This window comes from Coregonus clupeaformis, chromosome 20 (assembly GCF_020615455.1).
Source record: "Coregonus clupeaformis isolate EN_2021a chromosome 20, ASM2061545v1, whole genome shotgun sequence".
In the NCBI taxonomy this organism is placed as follows: Eukaryota; Metazoa; Chordata; class Actinopteri; order Salmoniformes; family Salmonidae; genus Coregonus; species Coregonus clupeaformis.
The window spans coordinates 41,842,522-41,863,212 of NC_059211.1; the positions used below are offsets into that span (position 1 = coordinate 41,842,522).

Genomic DNA, 20,691 nt, shown 5'->3' on the forward strand with positions numbered 1-20,691 from the left:
AAATGTTAAGTCTAATGACACTGCTGGTCCTACTCACACTGCCCTACCCTATGCTTTGACTTCTTTCTCCCCTCTCTCTCCAGACAAAATCCTGCGACTTGTGACTGCAGGCCGCCCAACAACCTGCCCGCTTGACCCCATCCCCTCCTCTCTTCTCCAGACCATCTCCGGTGACCTTCTCCCCTACCTCACCTCGCTGATCAACTCATCCTTGACCGCTGGCCATGTCCCTTCCGTCTTCAAGAGAGCGAGAGTTGCTCCCCTTCTCAAAAAAACAACACTCGATCCCACTGATGTCAACAACTACAGACCAGTATCCCTTCTTTCTTTTCTTTCCAAAACTATTGAGCGTGCCGTCTTTAGCCAACTCTCTTGCTATCTCTCTCAGAATGACCTTCTTGATCCAAACCAGTCAGGTTTCAGGACTGGTCATTCAACTGAGACTGCTCTTCTCTGTGTCACGGAGGCTCTCCGCACTGCCAAAGCTAACTCTCTCTCCTCTGCTCTTGTCCTTCTAGACCTGTCTGCTGCCTTTGATACTGTGAACCATCAGATCCTCCTCTCCACCCTCTCCGAGCTGGGCATCTCCGGCGCGGCTCACTCCTGGATTGCGTCCTACCTGACCGGTCGCTCCTACCAAGTGGCGTGGCGAGAAGCTGTCTCCGCACCACGTGCTCTCACCACTGGTGTCCCCAGGGCTCAGTTCTAGGCCCTCTCCTCTTCTCCCTATACACCAAGTCACTTGGCTCTGTCATATCCTCACATGGCCTCTCCTATCATTGCTACGCTGACGATACACAACTAATCTTCTCCTTTCCCCCTTCTGATAACCAGGTGGCGAATCGCATCTCTGCATGTCTGGCAGACATATCAGTATGGATGACGGATCACCACCTCAAGCTGAACCCTGGCAAGACGGAGCTGCTCTTCCTCCCGGGAAGGACTGCCCGTTCCATGATCTCGCCATCACGGTTGACAACTCCGCTGTGTCCTCCTCCCAGAGTGCGAAGAGCCTAGGCGTGACCCTGGACAACACCCTGTCGTTCTCCGCCAACATCAAGGCGGTGACCCGCTCCTGCAGGTTCATGCTCTACAACATCCGGAGAGTACGACCCTGCCTTACACAAGAAGCGGCACAGGTCCTAATCCAGGCACTTGTCATCTCCCGTCTGGACTACTGCAACTCGCTGTTGGCTGGCCTCCCTGCCTGTGCCATTAAACCCCTACAACTCATCCAGAATGCCGCAGCCCGTCTGGTGTTCAACCTTCCCAAGTTCTCTCACGTCACCCCCTCCTCCGCACACTCCACTGGCTTCCAGTTGAAGCTCGCATCCGCTACAAGACCATGGTGCTTGCCTATGGAGCAGTGAGGGGAACGGCACCTCTGTACCTTCGGGCTCTGATCAGTCCCTACACCCAAACGAGGGCATGCGTTCATCCACCTCTGGCCTGCTGGCTCCCTTCCTCTGCGGAAGCATAGTTCCCGCTCAGCCCAGTCAAAACTGTTCGCTGCTCTGGCACCCCAATGGTGGAACAAGCTCCCTCACGACGCCAGGACAGCGGAGTCACTCACCACCTTCCGGAGACATTTGAAACCCCACCTCTTTAAGGAATACCTGGGATAGGATAAAGTAATCCTTCTACCCCCCAAAAAAAAATTGTAAAGTGGTTATCCCACTGGCCATAGGGTGAACGCACCAATTTGTGAGTCGCTCTGGATAAGAGCGTCTGCTAAATGACGTAAATGTGCCCTTGAGCAAGGCACTTAACCCTAATTGCTCCTGTAAGTCGCTCTGGATAAGAGCGTCTGCTAAATGACTAAAATGTAATGTTGTCAAAAACATGACAGAATCCTAAGGCCAGGATGATGATGATTCAGCCCTGTCAGGAGGATTAGCATTAATTGAACAGTCTTAAACTGGGCTCTGCTGCTTCTGGTACCGAGGCTCCCTTCTAAAGCTCTGACAGTCAGTGAGGCGTTACAATGCACCGTCTGCATACACACACTGCATCTAGAGAGCATGAGCAACCCCATAGTAACAACCCATTTTATAACTCCCTAATAATCACATAAGAGTCATGGGCGTTCAAATCATTCTAACAGATCATGGGTCATTTACCTTGTAAAAAGAAAAGAATCCAAAGACAGGCCAGTGTGTCCAGGGCAGGCTTTGACAAGAGGCAAATTATAGAAATAGTAGAAAGAAAAACTAGGGGATTGAGGATGATGAGCTAGGAGAAATACCTGAGCACTGTCTGAAAAGAAAATGTATGAGGACCCTACTTCTTTAAGTGTGTGACATATCAACCTCATGTTGCACTGTTTTATATCAGAGAAATCCCCTGACTGCATCTCTAAAAGAGTGCAGCATGTCAGCTTGCCAGTTCGCTAACAAGTCTAGACAAATTAAATTAAGCCACACTGTAAACCACGACCAACTCTTTCCTCCAATAATAGGTCCAATGGCCTGACATGCCTCAGCTAATAATGAGCTATACTTTTTACCATAATACTGCACAACAAACGTTACTAACTGACTCAAATCTGTGCAGATAAAGCAAAGAAAAATGTACTAATGCATGCAACCCAATGCTGCACGTACCCTGGCTATGCAGTAGGGCCGCCACCTATCAAATCCCTGTTTATCTGTGATGCCTCCTGATCCACCTCTCTCTCTCTCTCTCTCGTTGATTGTTTTACCGCCTCTTTTGTTTTGTCCTGCGTAATTTACCTGGGCAGGGCAGCATTTCCCCTCAATGTTCCCAGTCTGCCCCTCGGAATGCATGGGAACACACGTTACGCACTAGGCCCCGTCTGTCTCCAAGACCCTGTCTACCTCCTCCTCCGTTCCGTGTTTAACACCTCCCTAAGCCATGCCTGTTAGCACAACTGCCCTTTATTAAAGACGACATCCACACCACACACTCCCCTACACAATCCTGTGATTCCACTCTCAGCAACCTCACTGAGGGGAAACGATTTAAAGATGTGTGCCGTGGACTGAACGCAATAGAAGGTCTCAGGAATGGGCCCTCAGTAGAGCCCAAAATCATACTGTCAATATGATGACACTACTAACAAACACCTGTCATACCGTGACTACAGATAGCTATAGGCTTAGTTGCGTTTTGATTGCATAATTGCATTGTAGTTTGTTTACATTTCTGAATACTCTATTGTGAAACCAGACAACTATTAGCATGTGTTGGGCAATCTCTGTTGTTCTAAAGTAGAAATACAGAATTAGAAATCCTCAACGTGTCATTAGGTAGAAGGAACCAGGCCTAACTTAATTTCATTCATAAAAAGAGACAGGGCAGATAACATCGATGTTACTGTGCTAAAGATGCAAATTCATTCTGCAACTAGAGATTTCTTTTAGCGAACCAGACACTGGGGAAATAACCCAATCATGTTTTGAGGGAGATTCCTGATTGAGATTTAGTAGTAAAACAATGTAGAATGGGAATTTTGAATCAAGTTGGTGCCCGCATGGCACACAGTTAAATATATAAGGGATAAGGTCCTAACACATGCACCCAGACAATTAGCCACATAATCCTGCAAATCTGGGGTAAATAGTCAATAGCAGTAATCCGCTGTGCAACATGAGTCCTAGAAAGCAAGGATGGTTATTATGTCTCTACACAGCAAGGAGAATGTGTTTACCATGCAAATCAATACATTTGAATTGTGCAATGTTGGAAGAATTAGGCATTTTACATCATGGTGCAGTAGGTTAGGAGTATAGCCTACTTGCTGAGACCTTTATCATACAGACAGCTCTTGCAATCAAACCATTTGAGCCTCACATACTGCTATTCCCTGAATAGAATGAAGTCTTTTCAGGGCACAGACATGCTTTACAGAATGTTAATTCAGCAGTAACTGAGATTCGTTCATGAAAAACCGTAGCAAATATAGACATTTTCTCCGCAATACAGGTTCAAAGTTTATCATACTGAAGTGAACCCATATGAGCCACATTAATCACATGTTGACTAAAGCTTCAACATATTGTTCTGTTCCCTCAAACTACATAACAGTGCAGTTATCTCTATCAATGTTAGCTAGCTATCAATGTAATTGGTATGAAACAGGCCTATTACTTCCTTGACTATCATGTTGGCAGCAACACTGCAGGTTTTGCAACTATAGATTTTAAGAATTATAAGGGGGAGAAGCTGCCCCTCTGCACTGGAAAGCTACCGGTGATGACCAAAGCGTTTTATGGGAAACACCCCTGTTACTGGAATAGCTACATTTCATATGAGTTCAATGTCCCTGATAGGTGAAGATTATGTTCTCAATAACAAAAAAAGGTGGAACAGAATTTCGTTGCAAGTTACATCATGGTGGATGGCTACATGCACAAAGTAATTAAGACGATAAACACCTTGGACAAACCGGATGATGTAGCCAGGGCAGGGGCTGGCAGTCATAGACAAGCCAGACCAGAAAGAACATGACAAAGACGGTACCTGGAATAAGCCCCCCAAAACGTCTGTTCAATAGGCAGTTCATTGTTATATTGGTAAAATAATAGTCTACTATTGTTTAGCTAACTATATGACCTGCGCAATCTCCTAGCAAATTGGGAGCAATGGTTAAGCTTGAAGAGTCACTCACAAAGACCCCAGCGAGGAAGCGGAGCAATAAATAAATAAATAACCTCGAGCTTTTAGAACCAAGTTATTCTAAATGTGCACGTGCATTGTTTCATGCAGGGGTAGTAGATCCATACGAGCATCGAGAGAGTGAACAGTACAGGGGGTTGCTTGCTAGCTATCGGTGTCTCCCTCCTGTCGCCACCTTTTTTTAAGGGATAGTCTGTCTGTGAACTAAGAAAGAGGGTGTGATAGGCGCCCTATTCAACTGCTAAACATAATAAATAACGGATCCACTGTCAGAGACATGTTATGATAACAAGTAAGCAAATTATCTGCCTTGCTTGGCTGATATTTTTACACGTCTTGCCTATTGTTTACTACAGGGATGTAGCTCAGTTGGTTGAGCATGGCGTTTGCAACGCCAGGGTTGTGGGTTCGATTCCCACGGGGGGCCAGTATGAAAAATAAAATAATGTATGCAATCACTAACTGTAAGTCGCTCTGGATAAGAGCGTCTGCTAAATGACTAAAATGTAAAATGTTTACCGTCTCTATGGTAAAGGTGCATTTAAGGATTAGCCTGTTTAGCTGGCTAGCTTTACACAACGCTAGTAAGGTAACCGAGCACCTTCATTGAATTCGTGCCAAGTTGTGTGGCAGCTAGGTGTGTTGTCCACACAAGAACAAAGAAGAGAGCGAAATAGTTTATACCAATAGCTAGCAAACTTACCCAAAGCTCCGTTCCCCAAGTCATTGCGGACTCCCCTTGTTACTAAACCCCCAGATTGTCAGCGTATTCCCCGCTCAAAACTCGCCAAGGTTGCGTTTCCAATCGTTTGCCTTCGTCTGCGGTGTAGCTACTCCTTTCTCACTCTGGAGGAGCTGTCTGATTTAGCTTTGCCGGAGGAAGTTGGGATCTAGCAGAGGATACAGATAAACGGGAGGTTCAGGTTCTCCAATAACATTTTCAATGCATGCATATCATTTCGTATTATTTAGAAATCAAGCAAATAATAATATAATTTTAAGTAAGCACATACAATAATTGAATTAAATATGCTGATGAGATAATCCTCTTCACACAATTTTTTTTTTTCCCACATTTGGTGGGAAGAGGAAGACTTTATGAAAAAAGTGTATCAATCGATTAATTTAATTGAAATATTCATATTAGCATCTATCGACCATTTGATCAATTGTCACAACAATCACTTACGGATGATTTGGTTGGAATCATTTGGCCTCAAAGGTTAGCCACAGTAAGTAAATAATATGCCATTTAGCAGACGCTTTTATCCAAAGCGACTTGCAGTCATGTGTGCATACATTTTTACGTATGGGTGGTCCCGGGGATCGAACCCACTACCCTGGCGTTACAAGCGCCATGCTCTACCAATTGAGCTACAGAGGACCACTAGGGTTAATACATATAATTGGCAGTAATTATTTTTTCATTTACATTTACGTCATTTAGCAGACGCTCTTATCCAGAGCGACTTACAGTTAGTGAGTGCATACATTTTCATACTGGCCCCCCGTGGGAAACGAACCCACAACCCTGGCGTTGCAAGCACCATGCTCTACCAACTGAGCTACAGGGGACTACTAATTCATATTTCATTTATTTTACTGTTGAATGAAAAATGATGTATTAAATAAACATTTAGTGGGGAATGTCAGGGGGCTGTAATGTCACCTTTTTAATGAACGCCACCGACACCTGAGTGTTCTGTGATTGACAAACATTCTTGATATTTCTTTTTGATTCGTGAATTGCGCCATCTAGTGGTATGTATGGGGTACGGTCTAAGGAGATATGCGCATTGTCGGATCACTTTTGTTTCCGTCCAGACATTAATTCGTGTAACACCTAGAAGCAAAGTTCATTTGTTATGGAAGTAAACTTGAGATACGTCTAATATTTTACGCAGCTAAACAGTAATGTACAGTTGCCTTTCAAGGTAAGTACTATGGTGCATATTGTCCAAAGTAGTTAGCTATGTCATATTGCTGACATCGCTACAAAGCTAGATGACGACTTCTGCTAGTAATACGTTCACAACAGCCAAAATACCTTGATGACCTTTGGCATACTTAGCTAGTCTGATTGCTACAATGTTTAAACATTAGCTACACTTGTCAACAAATCAGAAATAACGGGGCGTGTTATCAATCAATTAGCTAGATTTCCCATTAAAACATTATCTAACATGTCAGTCATGCTTTTTAGGGGTTTGAGGACCAAAGGCAGACTATGTCCTGGTTATGCCTCCTCTCAGTCACCTCCATGGAACGTTGACCCGTGCACACCTAGCACACACAGGCGTCCAGAACGCTGTTTACACTCAAGGATATCAGCAGGCAACCTATGGCAATCTTTGGCACACCTTCTCTCAGGCCGAGCTAAGCAGCAGCCAGTGGCAGCCTGCTTGATGAGTACCAGTGTGCGCAGAAGACGATTGCCAAGTGCCTTTCCTGTTTTAGATGAAGCCCTCCAGCCAATTCACAATGATGTATTTGAGGCTAACCTACGAAACAGCCAGGCATGCCAACAAAGGTAGGTAGAAACTCCATACACCTCAGCAATCTCAGTGTATCAACTAGTTTTCCATTTCTGCTGTAAAGTATTAGCCTTGTGATTATGGTGGCCCTTCCAGGTATATTGAATACATGGAGAAGGTGAAGAAGGGGGGTGGGGAGAATGCAGTAAAGAGGCACACCCAGAGAAACAAGAAGATGTTGGTTACGGACCGTCTTCGCATGCTGTTTGATGACGGATACTACTTTGAGCTGTCTCCCTTTGCTGGAATGGGCCTACCCTATGGAGACATCCCCTCAGCAGGCTGTCTCACAGGTAGAGAGGGTTCTCTGCTCTGTCAGTGACGGATGCTCTTAATGCATGCTTAACACTCATAAAAATGTGAAATATCCTACCTCAAATTTGGCAGCAAAGGAAATGTCTTGTTCCAGTGCATTGTAATAGCAAAATATGTATAAGTAAGAATATGAGTTATACTCAGCCTTATTGCTTCATTATGCACTCTCTCACTGTTGCAGGTATAGGTAAAATCAACGGCCTGTGGTGTGTGTTTATTGCAAATGATGCCACTGTGAGTGGTGGTACAGCCTATCCCATAACCGTCAAGAAGCAGCTCAGAGCCCAGGATGTAGCTATCCAGAACCGGCTTCCCTGTGTCTACCTGGTAGATAGTGGAGGTGCATTCCTTCCTCTTCAGGTATGAACTCAACTCATTGAGATTAATCCAACTGATGAATGACTCAAGACGTAACTGCTAAGTTTACTCCATCCACAGTCTGAGATTTTCCCTGATAAAAACCAAGGAGGACGTACTTTCTACAATGAAGCCATCATGTCTGCCATGAAGATCCCTCAGGTGAGACAGAAATGCTAAACATCCCATTGCAGACAAAATCCAAACACAATATATTCTACCCAAGGGCGGCAGGTAGCTTAGTGGTTAAGAGCGTTGTGCCAGTAACCGAAAGGTCGCTGGTTCTAATCCCCGAGCCGACTAGGTGAAAAATCTGTCGATGTGCCCTTGAGCAAGGCACTTAACCCTAATTGCTCCTGTAAGTCGCTCTGGATAAGAGCGTCTGCTAAATGAACAATTATTATTAATTATTATTTTACCCATGAATGTTGTATCTTACTCCCTCTAGGTGTCAGTGGTCTGTGGTTCATGTACAGCTGGCGGTGCTTACATCCCAACTATGGCAGAAGAGACGGTGATGGTGCACCGGATCGGGACGATATTCCTGGGCGGACCGCCCTTGGTGAAAGCTGCCACAGGGGAAGAAGTCTCCCCAGAGAATCTGGGTGGGGCCACACTCCATGCAGAGTGAGTGAATGAATGGAAAGCATACAAACTCTCTCAAGTTCTCTGTGAGATCCACTATACTACTATATCTGCACTAATAGGCTCAAACTTACTCCCCCCCGCTTCAGAGTGAGCGGCTGTGTGGACCACTTTGCCTCTGTGGAGAAGGAAGCCTATGAAACCACACGTAACATGATCTCCACCCTCAATTTTGAGCTGCCCGAGGAAGACGAGGAAGGGGTGGAGGAGCCTCGACACAGTGTGGAGGAGTTGATGGGTCTGGCCCCACAGGACTATGACCACAGTCTGGATGTCAAGCTGGTCAGCTCAACACACCCACACTTAAACCAACAGTCACATCTCATGGGGATGTTTTAGAATAACAATTATTTTGTATATTTTTTCTGTTCAGATCCTGAGTCGGCTGACTGATGGCAGTAAGTTCCAGGAATTCAAGGCTCGATATGGAACAACCCTTGTGACTGGTTTTGCCAGAATTAGCGGGTAAGAACTGTTGATTGACACACAGTCTTTAGTTTTGAAGTATTTACCCATCCTCCTTCAATGGTTTAGTAGATTAAGATGCCTTCTATACTTTTTCTTAAAGGTCATACTTTTACAACTCCCTTCATTATGCATACATTTTAATGGAGTCTTTTATTGCTTCAGAAAGTAGCTGTATATTGGAACCTCTTAAAACCTCTATGTTCATATAACATTAATTAACTGACACATTTTTGAAGCAGAATGTTTAACAAAAGAGCGTCAGGAGATTAACGGTTAACCCTGTTAACTTGCAAATCAGATTAGTGTGCTTCTGCATTCCAACCAATCAAATCTTTCCCTACCCCAACAAGAGTCATATTAAGATGGGGAATCTTTTTGAGTGAGAATGGCGAACACAAGGGAAACAAGTCTCTTCAGCCAGCTTTCATCTGCTTTTACAAAGAGCTTCTCTGAGAGCAACTCGTTGTCATGGCAGCAGAATGTTCTAGATGCAGGTTAGCGTTTTTCGTCATGAATCGTGTTCTGGAGGCAGAGCTGCAGAGTGGTCACTAGCTGGCACAGCCACAGTCATAAAATCTGATGTTAAACCTAACCACACTGCTAACCCTAATGCCTAACCTTAAATTAAGCACCAAAAAAAAAGAAAAGTTTACAATATAGCCATGGCAGTAAACGTCAACCTGCGTTCTAGATCCAGAGGGTATTGTGATTTTAATCAGGGTATGGTGCTCAAACAATTCATCAAGAAATTACTTGATGAAAACCCTTATAAATCTTGATGAAAAGTTTATTTAGTTTTATATTCTTAAACTCCACTAAAAGTACTAAAATACAGCAGTTATGCAAATTGTATGAAGGCAATATGTTTTATTCAAGTTTAATGCCTAACTTGCAGTATATATTTTTTTATTCAGGCATCAGGTTGGCATTGTGGCGAGCAATGGGGCGCTAACGCACAATGCATCATTAAAAGGCAGCCACTTTGTCCAGCTGTGTGACCAGCGAGACATCCCCCTGATATTCTTGCAGAACACTGTCCCAATGCCAGAGCTAACCCTCTCCCAAACCCAGGTATGGCACTGCAGCCAACCCTGAGCACTCACCACAGAATAAAACCACACTTTGTTATGAAGCACAAAGACTGGTGAGGAGGAGCACGGAGAGGCCTCTCAACATTATTTTGTAAACGGACACTCCTGTGGAACTCAGTCAGCTCTGTTAAATAGAAATATGATTAAAATCAGGTCTCAAAATCAATACAGCCATGTCATCAGAATGTTGTTATGCTCTGTTCTTGAACATGGATGTGGAATTTCATGTCAGTGTGTTAACAAGTTTCCGCTGGTGTTACTCATGGAACAATCTGTTAACTGTGTGTGTGTGTGTGTGTGTGTGTGTGTGTGTATCCTCTCTCTACTGTAGGCAGAGACCAACACCAACAGACTGAAGGCTCAGGGTTCCATGATGTCTGCTGTGGCATGTGCCTCTGTTCCAAAAATCACCATCGTCATTGGGGGATGCCATGGCGCTGAAAGTTATGCTATGGTTTGTACAATAGTGCCAGCAGTGGTCACTATATGAAAATTAGCCCAGTGCTTACACATCAATTCCCTTATACACAGTTTATTAGGTACACCACCCCGTTCACAAAAATGTTTTGCTCCTACAGACAGTGAGTCACGTGGCTTGCTATATAAAGCAGGCAGATGGGCATCGAGGCATTCAGCTACTGTTCGATTGAATGTTAGAATGGGCAAAACGAGTGACCTAAGCGACTTTGAGTGTGGTATGATCGCTGGTGCCAGGCGTGCCAGTGCCGGTTCCAGTATTTCAGAAACGGCCGGCCTCCTGGGCTTTTCACACACGACAGTGGTTTACGGAGAATGGCGTGACAAAAAAAATATCAGTGGCAGTCCTGGAGCTCGTTGATGAGAGGACGAAGGAGAATGGAAAGAATCGTGCAAGCTAACAGGCGGGCCACAAACAGGCAAATAATAGCACAGTACAACAGTGGTGTGCAGAATGGCATCTTGGAACGCACAACTCGTTGGTACTTGTCACGGATGGGTTATTGCAGCAGACGACCACACCGTGTTCCACTCGTATCAACTAAAAACAAGAAGAAGTGGCTCCAGTTGGCACACGATCACCAACACTGGACAATTGAGGAGTGGAAAAACATAGCCTGGGCCGACGAATCCTGGTTCCTGTTACGTCATACTGATGGCAGAGTCAGGATTTGGCGTAAGCGGCATGGGTCCATGGCCCCATCCTGCCTGGTGTCAACAGTACAGGCTGGTGGCGGTGGTGTAATGGTGTGGAGAATGTTTTCCTGGCACACGGTAGGTCCCTTGATACCACTTGAGCAACGTAACCATGCCTGAAGAATTCAGGCTGTTCTGGAGGCAAAGGGGGGTCCAACCTGGTACTAGATGTGTGTACCTAACAAAACTGGCCACTGAGTGTATATTGAAAATACTAACTAAACTGGTCTCTCTCTTTTCTGTGTTGTTTTCTTTTAGTGTGGCAGGTCATTTGACCCAAACTTCCTATTCCTATGGCCCAATGCCAGAGTGTCCCTGGTGGCCCCTGGTCACTCTGCAGCTCTGGCACAAGAGGAGGAGGACGTTGAGAAGATCAATAAAAGGTAAGTCACCCATAGTATTAGTGGCAGAATTGGCGGAATGAATACATCCCTGATCACACGCAAACACAGTTCACTTTCATAGCAGCCACATACATGCAGCATGATCCCTTTGATCAGTGTAGTATTCCTTCCCGCATCTACACACTCTCCTCCTCTCACCTTTTCCCTTCGCTTGTGGACTTAAGTGCACAACACATCAGCTGTCTGTGACCAGGCGAAAAAACCTTTCCAAGCCAAACCTTCATATCATAACCGCTACACACAGCCTACACCTTTGTCACCATATTATAATGTCATAGTCAACATAGCTACTAGAACTAAAGCGTTAGTAAACTTGCAACAATCATGCAGTACAGTGTACAGTCAGCAAATTTAGCAGTTGCATCGGCAGGCCCCGGTGGCAATACATTTAATAAAACCAAAAGCTTACCTTGACTTGGAAGAGTTCCATTGTTGGATAGCCATAGCCAGCTAGCTAACATAGCATCCCTCTCTGTTTGAGCAGGGTGTTTGAGTAGGCTAAACTAGCTAGCTACATTTGCTAGCTAAGTAAGTGAAAATGAAAGTGGAAAAAATACTAAATATAGCTAGCGCTCTCTCTTGCTCCTCCTTCATTTTTGAAGAAATTAATTTGTTCAAAACTGTTCAACTATTGTCTTTCTCTCTGAGTCAACTACTCACCACATTTTATGCACTGCAGTGCTAGCTAGCTGTAGCTTATGCCTTAAATACTAGATTCATTCTCTGATTCTTTGATTGGGTGAACAACATGTCAGTTCATGCTGCAAGAGCTCTGATAGGTTGGAAGACATCCTCCGGAAGTTGTCATAATTACTGTGTAAGTCTATGGAAGGAGGTGAGAACTACGAGCCTCCTAGGTTTTGTATTGAAGTCAATGTACCCACAGGATGACGGAAACTAGCTGTCCTCCAGCTAAACCATGGTGCTACCCTACAGAGTGCTATTGAGGCTACTGTAGAACTTAATTGCAAAACAGTGTGTTTCAATTAATTATTTGGTGCCGTGAATTTATTTAGTATAGTGTTATCTAAAAACAATACTTTTTCAAAAATTTCATTATTTTAATTTTTCTGAAATTCACTGAGGAGGATTGTCCTCCCGTTCCTTCTCTGAGGAGCTTCCACTGCATAGTACTGTCTTTCGCACAGGAATATGATTCATGTTTGATTTGTTTGGTTAAATGTCTCAGTGGATTTTAACAGGGGTGTTTATCCTTCTAGGTTGGAGAATGAGAGCTCTGCATTCTTCTCGTCTGGCAGACTTTGGGATGATGGAGTAATTCTTCCCCAGGACACTAGGAAGGTAAATAATAATAATAATAATAATAATAATAATAATAATAATACAAATTTATGGCATTTAGCAGACGCTTTTATCCAAAGCGACTTAGTCATGGGTGCCCCCAGCGGGAAACGAAGCCACTATCCTTGGCGTTGCAAGCGCCATGCTCTACCAACTAAAGTGCCTTGCAAAAATATTCATCCCCCTTGGCGTTTTTCCTATTTTGTTGCATTACAACCTGTAATTTAAATGGATTTTTATTTGGATTTCATGTAATGGACATACACAAAATAGTCCAAATTAGTGAAGTGAAATGAAAAATCAAATCAATTTTTATTGGCCACATGCGCCGAATACAACAAGTGTAGACATTACAGTGAAATGCTTACTTACAGCCCTTAACCAACAATGCATTAATTTTTTTATAAAAAAGTAAAATAAAACAACAACAAAAAAGTGTTGAGAAAAAAAGAGCAGAAGTAAAATAAAATAACAGTAGGGAGGCTATATATACAGGGGGGTACCGGTGCAGAGTCAATGTGCAGGGGCACCGGCTAGTTGAGATAGTTGAGGTAATATGTACATGTGGGTAGAGTTAAAGTGACTATGCATAAATAATTAACAGAGTAGCAGCAGCGTAAAAAGACGGGGTGGGGGTGGGGGGGGGGCAGTGCAAATAGTCAGGGTAGCCATGATTAGCTGTTCAGGAGCCTTATGGCTTGGGGGTAGAAGCTGTTGAGAAGTCTTTTGGACCTAGACTTGGCACTCCGGTACCGCTTGCCGTGCGGTAGCAGAGAGAACAGTCTATGACTAGGGTGGCTAGAGTCTTTGACGATTTTGAGGGCCTTCCTCTGACACCCCCTGGTATAGAGGTCCTGGATGGCAGGAAGCTTGGTCCCGTGATTTACTGGGCCGTACGCACAACCCTCTGTAGTGCCTTGCGGTCGGCGGCCGAGCAGTTGCCATACCAGGCGGTGATGCAACCAGTCAGGATGCTCTCGATGGTGCAGCTGTAGAATGTTTTGAGGACCATGATAGTTCGTTGGTGATGTGGACACCAAGGAACTTGAAGCTCTCAACCTGTTCCACTACAGCCCTGTCGATGAGAATGGGGGCGGGCTCAGTCCTCTTTTTTTTCTTCCTGTAGTCCACAATCATCTCTTTGTCTTGGTCACGTTGAGGGAGAGGTTGTTATCCTGGCACCACATGGCCAGGTCTCTGACCTCCTCCCTATAGGCTGTCTCATCGTTGTCGGTGATCAGGCCTACCACTGTTGTGTCGTCGGCAAACTTAATGATGGTGTTGGAGTCGTGCCTGGCCATGCAGTCATGGGTGAACAGGGAGTACAGGAGGGGACTGAGCACGCACCCCTGAGGGGCCCCCGTGTTGAGGATCAGTGTGGCAGATGTGTTGTTACCTACCCTTACCACCTGGGGGCGGCTCCTCAGGAAGTCCAGGATCCAGTTGCAGAGGGAGGTGTTTAGTCCCAGGATCCTTAGCTTAGTGATGAGCTTTGAGGGCACTATGGTGTTGAAGGACAGCGGAGTCACTCACCACCTTCCGGAGACATTTGAAACCCCACCTCTTTAAGGAATACCTGGGATAGGATAAAGTAATCCTTCTACCCCCCCCTACTCCAACTCCAAAAAAAACAAAAATTGTAAAGTGGTTATCCCACTGGCTATAGGGTGAATGCACCTATTTGTAAGTCGCTCTGGATAAGAGCGTCTGCTAAATGACATAAATGTAAATGTAAATGAATGCTGAGCTGTAGTCAATGAATAGCATTCTCACGTAGGTGTTCCTCATGTCCAGGTGGGAAAGGGCAATGTGGAGTGCAATAGAGATTGCATCATCTGTGGATCTGTTGGGGCGGTATGCAAATTGGAGTGGGTCTAGGGTTTCTGAGATAATGGTGTTGATGTGAGCCATGACCAGCCTTTCAAAGCACTTCATGGCTACAGACGTCAGTGCTACGGGTCGGTAGTCATTTAAGCAGGTTATCTTAGTGTCCTTGGGCACGGGGACTATGGTGGTCTGCTTGAAACATGTTGGTATTACAGAAAAGGTATTACAGAAATAACTTGTTTCACAAAATTCTAAAAAATGAATAACGGAAAAGTGGTGCGTGCATATGTATTTGCTTCAGAAGTCACATAATTAGTTAAATAAAGTCCACCTGTGTGCAATCTAAGTGTCACATGATCTCAGTATATATACACCTGTTCTGAAAGGCCCAGAGTCTTCAACACCACTAAGCAAGGGGCACCACCAAGCAAGCAGCACCATGAAGACCAAGGAGCTCTCCAAACAGGTCAGGGACAAAGTTGTGGAGAAGTACAGATCAGGGTTGGGTAATAAAAAAATATCAAAAACTTTGAACATCCCACGGAGCACCATTAAATCCATGATTAAAAAATTGAAAGAATATGGCACCACAACAAACCTGCCAAGAGAGGGCCGCCCACCAAAACTCACGGACCAGGCAAGGAGGGCATTAATTAGAGAGGCAACAAAGAGACCAAAGGTAACCCTGAAGGAGCTGCAAAGCTCCACAGCGGAGATTGGAGTATCTGTCCATAAGACCACTTTAAGCCGAACACTCCACAGAACTGGGCTTTACGGAAGAGACACCAGAAAAAAGCCATTGCTTAAAGAAAAAAATAAGCAAACACGTTTGGTGTACGCCAAAAGGCATGTGGGAGACTCCCCAAACATATGAAAGAAGGTACTCTGGTCAGATGAGACTAAAATTTAGCTTTTTGGCCATCAAGGAAAATGCTGTGTCTGGCGCAAACCCAACACCTCTTATCACCCCGAGAACACCATCCCTTTTCATCGGCAGGGACTGGGAAACTGGTCAGAATTGAAGGAATGATGGATGGCGCTAAATAGAGGGAAATTCTTGAGGGAAACCTGTTTCAGTCTTCCAGAGATTTGAGACTGGGACGGAGGTTCACCTTCCAGCAGGACAATGACCCTAAGCATACTGCTAAAGCAACACTCAAGTGGTTTAATTGGAAACATTTAAATGTCTTGGAATGGCCTAGTCAAAGCCCAGACCTCAATCCAATTGAGAATCTGTGGTATGACTTAAAGATTGCGGTACACCAGCGGAGCCCATCCAATTTGAAGGAGCTGGAGCAGTTTTGCCTTGAAGAATGGGCAAAAATCCCAGTGGCTAGATCCCTGCCGGCTAGACTCATGGGCGGCGCACAATTGGCCCAGCGTCGTCCAGGGTAGGGGAGGGAATGGCCGGCAGGGATGTAGCTCAGTTGATAGAGCATGGCGTTTGCAACGCCAGGGTTGTGGGTTCGATTCCCACAGGGGGCCAGTATAAAAAAATATGTAAGTCGCTCTGGATAAGAGCGTCTGCTAAATGACGTAAATGTAAATGTAGATGTGCCAAGCTTATAGAGACATACCCCAAGAGACTTGCAGCTGTAATTGCTGCAAAATGTGGCTCTACAAAGTATTGACTTTGGGTGGGGTGAATAGTTATGCACGCTCAAGTTTTCTGTTTTTTTGTCTTATTTCTTGTTTGTTTCACCCCAAAAATATTTTGCATCTTCAAAGTGGTAGGCATGTTGTGTAAATTCAATGATACAAACCGCCAGAAAAATCCATTTTAATTCCAGGTTGTAAGGCAACAAAATAGGAAAAATGCCAAGGAGGGTGAATACTTTCACAAGCCACTGTAAGCCACACAGGACCAGGACTGATTTTAAATCTCTCTGTAGAATCACAACTGCCACAGTCCAGGCTGGTCCTCACTGACTGGAAGCAGATTTTGAGGTTTACAGTGAGGGAAAAAAGTATTTGATCCCCTGCTGATTTTGTACGTTTGCCCACTGACAAAGACATAATTTTAATGGTAGGTTTATTTGAACAGTGAGAGACAGAATAACAACAACAAAATCCAGAAAAACTCATGTCAAAAATGTTATAAATTGATTTGCATTTTAATGAGGGAAATAAGTATTTGACCCCCTCTCAATCAGAAAGATTTCTGGCTCCCAGGTGTCTTTTATACAGGTAACGAGCTGAGATTAGGAGCAGACTCTTAAAGGGAGTGCTCCTAATCTCAGTTTGCTTCTGTGGACAGGTGTCTTTTATACAGGTAACAATCAATCAATCAGATTCCAAACTCTCCACCATGGCCAAGACCAAAAAGCTCTCCAAGGATGTCAGGGACAAGATTGTAGACCTACACAAGGCTGGAATGGGCTACAAGACCATCGCCAAGCAGCTTGGTGAGAAGGTGACAACAGGTGGTGTGATTATTCGCAAATGGAAGAAACACAAAATAACTGTCAATCTCCCTTGGCCTGGGGCTCCATGCAAGATCTCACCTTGTGGAGTTGCAATGATCATGAGAACAGTGAGGAATCAGCCCAGAACTACACTGGAGGATCTTGTCAATGATCTCAAGGCAGCTGGGACCATAGTCACCAAGAAAACAATTGGTAACACACTACGCCGTGAAGGACTGAAAGCCTGCAGCGCCCGCAAGGTCCCCCTGCACAAGAAAGCACATATACATGCCCGTCTGAAGTTTGCCAATGAACATCTGAATGATTCAGAGGAGAACTGGGTGAAAGTGTTGTGGTCAGATGAGACCAAAATCGAGCTCTTTGCCATCAACTCAACTCGCCGTGTTTGGAGGAGGAGGAGGAATGCTGCCTATGACCCCAAGAACACCATCCCCACCGTCAAACATGGAGGTGGAAACATTATGTTTTGGGGGTGTTTTTCTGCTAAGGGGACAGGACAACTTCACCGCATCAAAGAGACTATGGACGGGGCCATGTACCGTCTAATCTTGGGTGAGAACCTCCTTCCCTCAGCCAGGGCATTGAAAATGGGTCGTGGATGGGTATTCCAGCATGACAATGACCCAAAACACACGGCCAAGGCAACAAAGGAGTGGCTCAAGAAGAAGCACATTAAGGTCCTGGAGTGGCATAGCCAGTCTCCAGAACTTAATCCCATAGAAAATCTGTGGAGGGAGCTGAAGGTTCGAGTTGCCAAACATCAGCCTCAAAACCTTAATGACTTGGAGAAGATCTGCAAAGAGGAGTAGGACAAAATCCCTCCTGAGATGTGTGCAAACCTGGTGGCCAACTACAAGAAACGTCTGACCTCTGTGATTGCCAACACGGGTTTTGCCACCAAGTACTAAGTCATGTTTTGCAGAGGGGTGAAATACTTATTTCCCTCATTAAAATGCAAAACATTTTTGACATGCATTTTTCTGGATTTTTGTTGTTGTTATTCTGTCTCTCACTGTTCAAATAAACCTACCATTAAAATGATAGACTGATCATGTCTTTGTCAGTGGGCAAACGTACAAAATCAGCAGGGGATCAAATACTTTTTTCCCTCACTGTACCATGGAAATGTGGAAAAAACAAAACACTTACGTAATGGCATAGTTAAGTTGGCTCTGGCCATCACAAGTCGTTATTCTTGAGAATCTCTGCCATTTGAAAGAAGTAGGGTTATTGAATGCTACTTGGTAGGTTATTAATGAAAAAAATACAGAAAGTGTTGCAAGTTCTTTATCTGTGAAAATCTTAATCAGTTTGCACATGCCCATTACATGTTTCTTTCTCATTAGGTTTTGGGTGATTGTCTGAAAATCATCAAACAACAGGAATACCAACTCTCCAAAGAGAAACTAAGGACTCCATTACTCAGAATGTAAAACTGCCTCAGTTACAATTGCCTTTCTCAGAAAAAGATCTGTTAAATCTCTTCTGACAAAATGCCTTTATAGAGGCACCATAACAATGAAGTGCTGATCACAGCAGAAAAAAACCCATTTGAGATTTGTAATGTAATAACATTATCAATGCAATTTTGATTTTTATTTGCAGAAAAGTAGCAGAATGTGTAAATACAACTTGAAACATGTACCATAGAATACTAAAATGTGTCTTGTGTGTCTTTTAATTCTTATATACAGTGCCTTCAGAAAGTATTCATACCCCTTGACTTATTTACACATTTTGTGTTACAGCCTGAATTCAAAATGTATTCAATATTTTTTTTCCTCACCCATCTACACACAATACACCATAATGACAAATGGAAAACATGTTTTTAGAAATTTTTGTAAATGTATTTAAAATGAAATACAGAAATATCTCATCTACATAAGTATTCACACCTCTGAGCCAATAATTGTTAGAATAAGTATCTTAAGAGCTTTGCACCCCTAGATTGTACAATATTTGCACATTATTTTAAATATTCTTCGAGCTCTGTCAAGTTGGTTGTTAATCAATGCTAGACAGCCATTTTCTAGTCTTGCCATATATTTAAGGTGATTTAAGTCCAAACTGTAATTAGGTCACTCAGGAACATTCAATGTCTTTGTAAGCAACTCCAGTGTTTATTTGGCCTTGTGTTTTAGGTTATTGTCCTGCTGAAAGGTGAATTTGTCTCCCAGTGTCTGTTGGAGACTGAACCAGGCTTCCCTCTAGGATTTTGCCTGTGCTTAGCCGTATTCCATTTATTTTTATCCTAAAAAAAACTCCCTAGTCCTTGCCGATGACAAGCATACCCATAACGTGATGCAGCCAACACCATGCTTGAAAATATGGAGTGGTACTCTGTGATGTTGGATTTGCCCCAAACATAACACTTTGTATTCAGGACATAAAGTTAATTTCTTTGCCACATTCTTTACTTTAGTGCCTTATTGCGCACAGGATTCCTTCTTTTCACTCTGTCATTTAGGTTAGTGTTGTGGAGTAACTACAATGTTGTTGATCCATAAGTTTTCTCCCATCACAGCCATTAAACTGTTTTAAAGTTGCCATTGGACTCATGGTGAAATCCCCGAGCAGTTTCCTTCCTCTACGGCAACGGAGTTAGGAAGGATGCCTGTATCTTTGTATGACTGGGTATATTGATACACCATCCAAAGTATAATTAATAACTTCACCATGCTCAAAAGGATATTGAATGTCTGCTTTTTTGTTTTACCCATCTACCAATAGATGCTCGACTGAGGGACCTTGCAGATAATTGTATGTGTGGGATACAGAGATGAGGTAGTCATTCAAAAATCATGTTCAACACTTATTGCACACAGGATGAGTCCATGCAACTTGTGACATATTTAGGCTTGCCATAACAAAGGGGTTGAATACTTATTTAGTGAAGACATTTCAGCTTTTCATTTTTTATTAATTTGTAAACATTTCAAATAACATAATTCCACTTTGACATTATGGGGTATGTAGGCCAGTGACACAAAATCTCAATTTAATCCATTTTAAATTCAGGCTGCAACAACAAAATGTGGAAAAGGTCAAGGGGTGTGAATACTTTCTGAAGACACTGTACATGGTTCCATCAAAGCTAATGAGCACTAGGCCTTTAGGTCAGAGTTTGAGGGTCAAGGTTAAGACAGATACACTACATGACCAAGAGTATGTGGACACCTGCTTGTCAAACATCTCATTCCAAAATCATGAGTTGGTCACCACTTTGCTGCTATAACAGCCTCCACTCTTCTGGGAAGGCTTTCCACTAGATGTTGGAACATTGCTGCGGGGACTTCCTTCCATTCAGCCACAAGAGCGTTAGTGAGGTTGGGCGAGGCCTGGCTCGCAGTCGGCGGTCCAATTCATCCCAAAGGTCTTTGATGGGATTGAGGTCAGGGCTCTGTGCTGGCCAGTCAAGTTCTTCCACACTGATCTTGACAAACAATTTCTGTATGGACCTCGCTTTGTGCTCAGGGGTATTGTCATGCTGAAATAGGAAAGGGCCTTT

General features: G+C 43.9%; 2 protein-coding genes across 3 annotated transcripts in view; one reads left to right on the forward strand and one right to left on the reverse strand.

The window, feature by feature from the left end:
- Nucleotides 1–5,502, reverse strand: part of LOC121533419 (formin-binding protein 1-like) — a 55,704-nt gene extending 50,202 nt beyond the window's left edge. For both annotated transcript variants that reach the window (XM_041839359.2, XM_041839358.2), the window contains exon 1: nt 5,342–5,502. In XM_041839359.2, coding sequence (XP_041695293.1) covers nt 5,342–5,365 — 24 coding nt within the window. In that variant the 5' untranslated portion in view covers nt 5,366–5,502. The remainder of the gene's footprint in view (nt 1–5,341) is intronic.
- A 953-nt stretch (nt 5,503–6,455) lies between these two features.
- si:ch211-198n5.11 (methylcrotonoyl-coenzyme A carboxylase 2) lies at nt 6,456–18,840 on the forward strand. Its single transcript, XM_041839360.2, has 13 exons — nt 6,456–6,572; nt 6,842–7,168; nt 7,269–7,465; nt 7,669–7,847; nt 7,926–8,006; nt 8,293–8,471; nt 8,579–8,771; nt 8,863–8,954; nt 9,872–10,028; nt 10,380–10,502; nt 11,480–11,604; nt 12,846–12,927; nt 18,527–18,840. The coding sequence occupies exons 1-13, from the start codon at nt 6,553–6,555 to the stop codon at nt 18,611–18,613; spliced, it is 1,842 nt and encodes a 613-aa protein (XP_041695294.1). The 5' UTR covers nt 6,456–6,552; the 3' UTR covers nt 18,614–18,840.
- Nucleotides 18,841–20,691: the final 1,851 nt, after the last annotated feature.